General features: G+C 49.4%; 1 protein-coding gene across 7 annotated transcripts in view; it reads right to left on the bottom strand.

Annotated features, from left to right (window-relative positions):
* The window catches only part of MLPH (melanophilin), a 39,823-nt gene that overhangs the window by 6,977 nt on the left and 22,481 nt on the right, over positions 1-10,365 (bottom strand). For 4 of the 7 annotated variants that reach the window (XM_017747115.1, XM_017747116.1, XM_017747118.1 and 1 more), the window contains 3 exons: positions 9,772-9,958; positions 8,398-8,558; positions 2,475-2,666 (listed from right to left, as the gene is read on the bottom strand). In XM_017747115.1, the coding sequence (XP_017602604.1) occupies positions 2,475-2,666; positions 8,398-8,558; positions 9,772-9,958 (540 nt within the window). Of the gene's footprint in view, positions 1-2,474; positions 2,667-4,466; positions 4,548-8,397; positions 8,559-9,771; positions 9,959-10,365 lie in introns of all 7 variants that reach the window. The other 3 variants (XM_017747113.1, XM_017747114.1, XM_017747117.1) reach the window with 1 other exon arrangement.

The raw sequence follows: 10,365 nt of genomic DNA, 5'->3' as shown, positions 1-10,365 counted from the left end.
TCAAGCTCCCGGTAGGCTTCGGCCACCTCTTTCCCATCTGCCAGGCCTGGAAGCTGCCCCGCAGGGAGGGTACAGGCCTGGCTCTCTCCATGCAACGACTCCCACACTGCTTCCTCCGTGGCGTTTATGGCTCTCAGCACTTTGGCCGTGATCTCACTCAAAGCCTGAGCCGACTGCCTCTGCGAGAGCCAAAGCGGAGGGAGGGAGGGAAGGAGGGAGGGGGGAAAAAATATGGATGTTATTTTAATGTGGTGTATAAAGCAACAGAAGCCAGGGGTGAGAGGGACACCAGACCTCCAGGAGCTGTGGAAAGAGGGAGGAGTGGTAATTAACAGGCTTACGCTGCTCCTGGAGGGCTCTCCACCAGAGGATGCGCGGCTACGGCAGAGCTTTGATCTCAGCCCATGCTTTCTGCGGGATGGCTGTGACAAAAGAAGTCATCTCATAAGGCCCGGAAAAGAGGTTATGGGGGGATGCTTCACTCACTGGAAGCACCTGGCCACCTGAGGGCCACTCGGTTACTCAGCAGTTAAGATCTAATTGCAGCATATTGCTTCACACCTCAGCGGGCCTGAGCAGAGATGCAAACAACTCCTCGAGTTTGTGGCAAAAGAATAAAAACAACCAGACCCCATAAAATGATTGTATTGCCACACTGCCAGAACTTGGGGCTAATGTCCTCTCTCCCCACCCCAAGGAGAACTGACTGGCAATAACGCCCCTAAGTGCTACCCTTGGCTTGATGAGGTGCTAAACACATGTAAAAATGGGCTGAAGAAACTCATCATCTCTCTCCCAGCTGATAATTCCCTAGAAACCAAGGAGGTGGGGGTGACATATGTTCTGCTTGTGTTTACAACTGCATGTATTTCCAGGCAAGCTGTCCTGCAGAGAAACCAGCTAACTCAATCCAGATGATATTTTTATCATTTTATGGTGCCTTCATGGTACAGCAGTTTTCTCACATTTTCCATTAGGATCGTGTGCTTCCATCACAGTGCTCCCCAAATAGGAAGATTTCTTCCTGACTGGAGGAGCCTCATATTAAAAATCCCTCAGAATCACACAAAATCCAAACCTGGATCTGTTGTAAGTATAAGGAAAGTTGGTGTTAAACGTCATCCACGCTGACAGCCTTTAACCAAGGCTGGTCCAGCTACTGCAGGCATTTCTAACTCAATACTCCTCCCTGCTTCATAGCTGGGTTTGGGGGCAAAGAAAGTAGCAAATCTGGAGGATCCAGGCTTCATTTCATAAGAAACAAGAATCTTACACTGATACCACACGAACCTGTTCAGGGTTTGAGCCTCTGTCTGCTGCAGATCAGCAGCTCACACAGGAATTAAGTCACCTTGGCTCGGTGAGTTGCCACTTATCTGGACTTAATTAGAAATGGTTATTAAGATGATGCAGATTGTTTAATCCACGAGAAGTTGTTAAGTCTGGCTGCAGGAGTCAACTGAAAGCAGCTTTCAGGAAAAAGGAGGCAGTAAAGGATGCTGTGGGTAAGGATATACTGCTGATCCAGTGGCAGTGAGAGCACAGCAAACAGTACCCAAACCCACCAGGTTTTGTGTTGGGAGGCTGAGGAACAAATGAACATTAAAGATTAAAGGGAGACCTCGTGGCACCATGAAAGTCACCAGAACCTTGGATGAATGGAGCTTTGCAGGAGAGGAGAGGGGCAGCGTGGTTCCCGCTTCCTTCCCTTGCCAGCCGTGGATGTGTCGGAGCAATGGCACACATCCCCCTTCCACAGCCAAGGCAGGAGGGAGGGGATGGACAAACCAGCCATCAGAGACCCAGCAGGGAATGCTGACCTCTCCCTTTGTGCTAATGGATCACCTTGAAGGTGCTGCACAACTGGAGACACACTGCAGAGGTGCTGTGATCTGTCCTCCTCCCCCTGATCCCTGTCCCCATGGGTCACCCGCCACTGAGTAGGGACAGGAGCCAACACAGTGCTGGAAGTGCAGGAGATGCTGATCCAGCAGAGTGGGAGTGGGATCAGGGATTTAGGGAATCAGGAGCACTAACAGCTGTGGAAAAGACATTTCAGACTGTAGCAGGTGCCTGACAAATGCTGCCGGCACTAAATCATCACTGAACTCTTCTCCCACCCCAGGACTCTTCTCCATAGTGACTTCCAGATCCTGGGACAACAAGACAAGTAGATGTGGAGGTTGTGCACCTCTCCATGACAGGCAGTAGCCTGCAAGAACTCTAAGAGGCTTTACTTTTGACTCCTGGGTAAGATTTGGGAGAGCCGACAAGGAGAAAGGTCCTGATCTAACACCCTGGGACTTCCCTATCCCTTGACATTGTTAAAGCAGACACAGCCCTGGGAGGCATCCAGCTGGAGGTGTGGGACAGAAGAAGAGTCACATTTTCATGGTGTAAAATCATAAACCACTGAGAGCAGAAGGAATCATGGGTGCAGCCTGGAATGGTGTGGCTGGTAGGACACAGATTACCTTTCGAACGTCTCTGGCCATGTCATCACTGGAGGAACTCATCTCTGGTTTCTTTGCTCTCTTCTTTTCTTCACGCTCCTCCTCGTCAGAAGAGACTTCTTTATCGCTGATGTTGCTGGCTAACTCCTCCAGCTTCCTCTTCAACTCCTCCTCCTCAGCATCGGGATCAGTGTGGGACTCTGGGGCCGGAGACTGAAGGAGCAGAAGAAGGGAGTGGTGTGAGAGCCTCCTGTGCTGGACAACAGGACATGCCCGGGTCTGGACACACTCACCAAGCAGAGGAGCTCGAGGAGTGTGACCCCTTTGCAAAGGGGCCTTTGAGCCCCAGCAGCCAAACCACCCCAGGGAACAGCAGAGCCCAGCGAGCTACACTCCAGCTCCTCACTGAGGAACACAGACCCTTGACCTAAGGAACTTCCATTCCCATTTTCCCCATGCACAGAACTTGGTTGGTTTTCCCTGTGGAAAATTGCCTTTCCCCCATCCTTGAAAAGGGGTGCATGAGGGATTTGGGGGCCAAAAATCACCACATTTTCCTTAGGAACCACGGCGTGGCTGGTGGCTCTGAGGGCAGAGATCACAGCGACCCAGAGACAAGGTCCACCAGGGAGAGGGAAGCAGCCATGGGAATTGCCACTCCCTGAGGTAACTTTTGGAACCTCTGGGTAATCTCATTTGCGATGAGAAACCACACAGCAAATTTCCCTGTAGGATAGATGGCACATTGCCACCCACCCCCTTTGTTAGGTGCAATTCATGGCAGCTGGGGAAGAATCCTATTAAATTCCCAGGCGCTGGAAGAGATCTCCAGAAGTTCCTGAACTCGCTGACCCTTGCATTAAGGTGGGAATACAATTACCTGCGTCATACCTGGTGGGGTTTTGTCTGAGCTGTTTTTAACAGCTTCCAATAGCAGCATCTGCAGCAGGCAATCTTTTTCCCAGACAACCTATCCCAGGGCTCTGCTATCCTTTCTGCTGGAAAGCTTTGTTTCATAGTTAACCTCAGCCTGTCCCACAGCTGTTTAGACCCACTGCCTGTGCTCTGATTTGCCCTGGATATGGGAATAAAGTGTGGGAACCTGACACTATGCACACCTCTTACTCCCTTGGTCAGGATTACTGATGGAAACACTGAATGATTACGAATGTGGCCGTCCCCCACTGTGAATTTTAGAAAAAAGAGGAGAAATTGCATTGTTTCATCTGTGCCTGGGGGCCTTCCCTGAAATTATCACTGTCCATTCTACTGAGCCACCAGCTGCCAGAGAGGTGATGGGTTCACATGCAGGAAAAGAGTGCATAGTCTAAAATTAAAAACCCAAAAATCAATGTTAAGCGGTCTAAGTATTCACAGATTCTACACTGATGCTCAGCTCTAACCTAATTTAGCTGTTTTCTTCCAAGTTTGGTGGCATGGCAAAATGAGGGGAGCTCAGAAGAGATACAGAAATGCTCGTTGACTCAGATCTCACAGTCACAATAACCAGTTCCCTTCCTCACAGCTACTAATTGAGTGTCCCATGATTTCAAATGAGCTGTCACAGCTCTGCAGATACAGACACCACCTAACAAAACTCCTGAAATTAGCACTTCATGAAGTATCAGCCTGAAACCCAATTTTCCTTAGGCAGAAGGGGCAAGGAAGGCACTGGTTTGCACAGGGTCTAAATGGGTTAAATTTGCTGCTGTTTCTGTCCTGCCATGCAGTGTTTTCTAAGGTGCTCCATCACCTGGAACTGGAGAACAGCCTGCAAGGCCAAAACAGAGGAGTAAACTCAAACAGCCCAAGTCATTGTGGCGCTTAGGGACAGGGTTTAGTGATGGATTTGGCAGGTGAATGGCTGGACTCAGTCACCTCTTCCAGCCTAAACATTTCTATAGTTTTGCCTATCCCTGCAATGCTGGCTGCTTCAGAGAAGCCTCTCCAGTGGCCAGGGGAAGGGGCCAGCACAGCCCGTGCTCCATCCCTGCAGGATTCCTGCCCGGTTACCTCGTCAGAGCGCGTCAGGATTTTTTCCTCCTTTTTCAGCATGCGTTCGATTGCAGACATGCGAGTGTTGAGCTCATGGATCTACAGGAAAGGGGAGAGAGAGAGAAAGGGAGAGAGGGAAAAGGAGTAGAGAACAGACCAGCCACCACTGCCAGGACAGTGAGGAAACAGTGCAACCAGCAGAGGAAAGCAAGCAGCAGGACACTGCCACTGTGGGCAGAGTTAAAAGATGCTAAAAAATAATATCTTTTAAGTAATGTCTTTAAAATGTCAGTAAGCTCCAGGAGGTGCAGAGCAACCTCAAATCTGGAAAATTCCAAGCAACACCGAACCCCCAGCACGTGACAATTCCCGCCAGAGCATCTGGAGCTTTGATGCAGTGAGTGTAAAACCCCATCACCAATAAAAGCACCAGCCTGTAGTAAAGCTGCCCATCTCACCATCATTCCCCTGCTGCCCCACATTCGAGTCAACATCCATTTTCACTTCCTACTAACGTGCTTTTCAGGCTGTAACCACCCCATCACACTCCTCCCAGCACGTGACAATTCCCGCCAGAGCATCTGGAGCTTTGATGCAGTGAGTGTAAAACCCCATCACCAATAAAAGCACCAGCCTGTAGTAAAGCTGCCCATCTCACCATCATTCCCCTGCTGCCCCACATTCGAGTCAACATCCATTTTCACTTCCTACTAACGTGCTTTTCAGGCTATAACCACCCCATCACACTCGGGCCAACACAGTGGTGGAAAGGAAGAGGGAAGAGGGCAAGAATTTCCCATGAAAAACCCAAGTAGCAAAACCAAACCTGAAAGTTTTCCCCACCACTTTGAAATTTTCTGACTTCTCTGTGCACTGATTTACCCAGATGCTTGCCCCTCTCTTTTCCCTCACTCTTCTGACTAAAAATGGGGCATGGAGAGAAGGGCAGAGAAATTAAAGACAGACAAAATCCTGAAAGTCAAAGAGAAATTACTTTCTGTGCTCAAGAACCAAGACAAACCTTTGTGGTGAGGGTGGATTTGGATTAAACACTAGGAAGAAATTCTTCCCTGTGAGGGTGGGGAGGCCCTGGCACAGGTTGTCCAGAGAAGCTGTGGCTGCCCCATCCCTGGAAGTGTCCAAGGCCAGGCTGGACAGGGCTTGGAGCAACCTGGGAAAATGGAAGGTGTCCCTGCCCATGGCAGGGGGGTGGAAGGAGATATTTTTCAGATCCATTTAAACCAAAACATCTCTATGATCTATGGTCACTGAAAGCATTGAAGGAAGCTTTTTTTTTTTCCCTTTAGAAATTGAAGTTTTTCTTTCTTTGGAAAAAAAAGTCTCTCTCCTTTGATCCAAACAAATAAAACACAAATGATGAGAAATATTGCCCGTTTTATGACACTACCAGTGCATCACTGCTGCTCTGAGTGGCTGCTGCCCATTCAAAGGGGAACAAGCAGCAAAAGCAGTAAGCAAAGGTGATAACAAAGAGATGTGAGGGGTGGGCTTTGTTTTGATAACATTTCCATCCTCTCACTTAGTTTTTGTGCTAGCTAGCGTTTGATTAATTAGACCCTCACAACAGCTATGGATGATTGCATCTGCTTAAGGGAAAATGAATATAAAAACCTGGCACTATGGAGAGCAGAGCTGTCACTACCGCCCTGAACTGAAAGCATCTCCAAGCAGCATTAAACCCTCCGGTAGGAAGCACTTCAGTCCATTGCTAAGTGTTTTTTCAGTCCTGTTTTAAGGCCTGGGTCTTGAATGCTCCCAGAGACAATAAGAAGCCTCTGATGGCCCATCAGCCTCAGAGATGGTGACAAACCAGGAGTCACCACTGCCCTATCTCCATAAGGAAAAGGCTGGGAGAGATCAGAGCCTAAAGCACAGGCTGCTGTTGATATTGATGGATATCTACCGGGATAGCAGCTGAAGAGCTTCATTCTCCTTCCCCCCATCAAGACTGGCTTTAATGCGGGGTGGGCACCCCATTAGGGCACATCCCCATCAGGGACTGGATCACCCTGCACCTCTCTCAGTGTGACAAAGGCTGGCAAACTGTGCTCTGCATTAAAACGTTTATGGGGAATAAACTTAAAAGCACAGCACGTAACATCAGGTAGGGGAAACTACCCTTGCTGCTGTTACTCTATGCAAGCCTCTACCAGAAGCTTTATGTAAAGAAGAGGAGCCAGACAGCATCAAAGCTTTGGGAATCCAGAACCACTGATCTCTCTTGAGGTACAGCAGGATGGCTTCTGGGGAGAAACTTGGTAAATTGGAGCTATTCCCTGTGGCTTGGTCCTGTTCCTACCTGGCTTCTAAAAATCTAAAGACAAAGACATGCACAGGTACCAATTCAGGGCTTCTTTTTGTGTCCCATAGGTATAAGTGCTTTTTTTAATAGATTTTTTTTTTTTTTGAGTTTTGTTCTAGAACCTTCAGCTCCTGGAGTCACAGGACTCGGAAACAGCCCCTGCTTTTGTAACTGGAGAAACTTATCTTCTTGTGTTTGGGACTGAACACTGTACCCTCTCCAGAGCTAGAGCAAAAGTGGTTTTGACATCACCACATTTTGACAGACTTGCCCCTAAGGTAGTTTTAGGGGAAGAGAGTTTTCATCTGTGTGGTCAAAGAGCTGAGTTCTCCACCTCCTGAAACCTTCAGATGCCAACGAGGTGTCTGCCAGGACAACACTGCAGGCGAAGCTGGGCTATGGGATTCAATATAGGGTTAACAAACATGATTCTGCACCCCTGGGTGAGGAGCAGCCTGGGTGGGAGGATGGTTGCTGGCTGTAAACACATCAGCAGCACAAAGGGCAGGGAGGATGGGGAGCTATTTAAACTAATGAGCAACGCTGCCATAAGAGCAAATGGGGGTAAAGTGGGAGTGGGAAGATGCCTCGTAACCATTAGGGTGACAAGGCTCCACACCAGCCTTCCTACAGGTGTGAGGGAGCAAACCACAGCCTGACGTGGGAGCTTGCCCAGCTCCTGGAGGAAGTCATGGGAGGCGTTGGTAGGAATTGGGGCCCATTTCCCCACTGCAAAGCATGGTGCACATTTCATGCCTAACCTAGCGTGGCCTCATTAAGGACACCCAGTCCAGGGTTCTCCCATTTACTGCTGGCTGAAGAAGGAATGGTATTTACTAATTAAAACATGGGCCCACAGATGTAAATGGCAGAGAGAAGCTTTCCTTTTCCCTACCCAGGCACATGAAGTGTGGTGCTTAGGGATGGTTGTGGTCACAGATCTCACACTGATTACCCAAAGAGGGATCCAGGACATGCAAAATTACCAGCTGTGAGACTGGCAGCTGATTCTGCCCCTGTATCTGTAGCCAAACACCACCCTGCATTTTGCTGCTCAAGAGATCTGAGGAACCAGATCAGCTTTACCATCTCCACCACCCACCACTGGCAAAGGCAGCACTAGGAACAGCAGGTCCTTGCTTGGCAATTAAAACACAAGCTTAGACCCTGACTGACACCTTTTTTTAGGCTGTTCCCTCCATTACCATCACTCAGGAGAGGTATGTGACAGGTCATCCTGACCCAGTCTACTGAGGCAGGAACACACTGCAAAGGAAGAGAAGGATCTTGGTGCTTATTAAGTGTCTGTCTCCAAACCTCCACCTGATTATTAAGCAGTGGCACATTCAATTAAAGAAAGCCTTTTTGGAGACACAAGAACCCACAAGTAACTCAGATTAATAAGGACAAGCTGGAAAATGAGTGGCAATTAAAGCAGGTTTGTTATTGTGATGGCAGCAGGGGCAGAGGGAAGCACCAGCCAATGCCTGATTTTCTTTTTGCTGTGACTGGAAAAGTGCACCCCAGTCGGGCAGTGCTGCTTCTCTTCTCTGAACCACCCTGCACCTCAGAGGCAATGCGGGGGACTTGGCCACGGGCCTGGTGTCCCCAGAGGCTGTTTGATACCTGGTTTGAGGAGTGGCTGATGTTCTCCTGGGAGGAGGCTCTGTTCCGGCGTTTCACGTGCTGGGCTGGGTGGGCAGGGAACTGGGCTCCCTTCAGGTCCTCATCGGAGGTGTCCATATCTGCCGAGTACCGCGCCCGGGGCGGCTCATTCCAGGGCGTGCCTTTGGAGAGAGAAAGGTACAAAGCATTCACACCCGTGAGTTCCTTCCTGGCCATCGGCCCCATCCTTAAGACTAGCAAATAATGAGGCATTTCCCCAGATCAGACGTCTTTCCCTTTGGCAGGAGGTGCTTCTGCAAGCCACACCAAGTTCAAGGACGGCTACACGGACCAGGCTGCAGCTCCACACGCTGTGCCCACACAGCACCAAGCCCACACAGGGCACAAGGAGCACCATCCTTGCTCTCGTGCCCTGAACAGCCAGGCCCCTCACCAAAAACCACTACTGCCTTCCCAGTTTTGTGGGAGCCCAGGTTTGGATGCTGCCCTTTGTGCACTGCCCAGGTGCTGGAAGATGTTTAGGCTCAGGCTAGAGAGGTACCAGCCTAGGATGGAACGTTTAAAAAGAGTGGGAAAATCTCCTGTGTAAAGGAGAGTTTCAAATGAGACAAAAACAACGAGAGAAAATGGAATTAACCTGCCAGGGGACCTTGCTGCTGTGTTGCTCCAGCAGGACTTGGAGTGGGAATTTAAACAGCCATGTAAAGGTCTACCCAGCATTCCCAAATGTCCTGGAAATACAGCCAGGCCACTGGAAACACAGAAGAACATATTCTACATTTGCATATGCACAAGCCAGTATCCAACCCTCCTGGCTCTGCCATCACTGCAGGGAAAACAGAGGTTGTAAAAGGCAAATTCTGCCTCTTAGAGGGCATTTACAGACTCACAAAACCATGGGTCATTTAGCCTACCCATGCACCCTGCCCAGCTACAAGATGCCACTTAAAACACTCCAGTTCTAGTCCAAGTCCCCCAAAAACTCAAAGCTTTCTGCAGCCACAACATCTTTCACTAAGGAGTTGAACTCAGCTGCCTGCAGCAGGAAACACATCCCATTGTTTCTAGCAGTGTCCATTTGATTGTATCTAGTTTCTACCCTGGAAATCACCAGTAGGCATGAAAAGGATGGACACCTTAGGAAGAACCCCTTTGGCTTTGTTGGGAATGAGATCAGCCCAACTAAATAACATCAGCAGACTCTTTCATAAGAAAAATCACTTTAGCAGATGGATAAATTGTGTTGACCCTCAAGCCTCTTAGTGGCTTTGAGGCTGTTCAGAAAAAAAACCCAAAGATGTTTTCCCTTTGGTGCAATGCTTGCAGCCACTTGTCCCAAGAGGATACAAGAGGAACCTGGACTGAGACACCTACCAGGCTTTGGGTTTCTTTCCAGGCTCCTTCTCCGTGCATTGACAGTGAGCCGAACCTCTGTGCTGAAGTGCTGCTCCGGAGCGCTCACCCCTGGCTCCTGCAGGACATGGTGGAACACCAGGTCTGCATCCGTGATCCTGGACTCCTGGGAGCCATCTTCAGCTGAGTTGGGGAAATCTGGGAACGACTGAGAGTTGAGGATGCTGCTGAGCAGCTGCCCATGGAGATTCCCCTTGTGTGACCCCACCTGCAGTGCTGCCTCCAGCTCAGGAGCCCCCAAAGTAAGAACGATGTGGAGCTGCGGCTGCCCCATCCCTGGAAGTGTCCAAGGCCACGTTGGGTGGGGCTTGGAGCAACCTGGAATAGTGGAAGGTGTCCCTGCTCATGGCAGGGAGTTGGAATGAGATGATCTTTACTCTCCCTCCAATCCAAACTGTTCCACGATTCTGCGACTCCTTGTCTCTCCCGACCTTCAGTAAGATCTCTCTTTATTCTTCAATATATGCATGGATTGACCTTTTAGAATGCCAACTATATTTATATAAAATATAGAAATTCCTAATAATCCCATTTAAAGGCTTTGCCTGGCTGCTG

This window comes from Corvus brachyrhynchos, unplaced genomic scaffold (assembly GCF_000691975.1).
Source record: "Corvus brachyrhynchos isolate BGI_N302 unplaced genomic scaffold, ASM69197v1 scaffold671, whole genome shotgun sequence".
In the NCBI taxonomy this organism is placed as follows: domain Eukaryota; kingdom Metazoa; phylum Chordata; class Aves; order Passeriformes; family Corvidae; genus Corvus; species Corvus brachyrhynchos.
The sequence above is the reverse complement of the archived record's forward strand: the minus strand, read 5'-3'. Positions and strand labels throughout refer to the sequence as shown.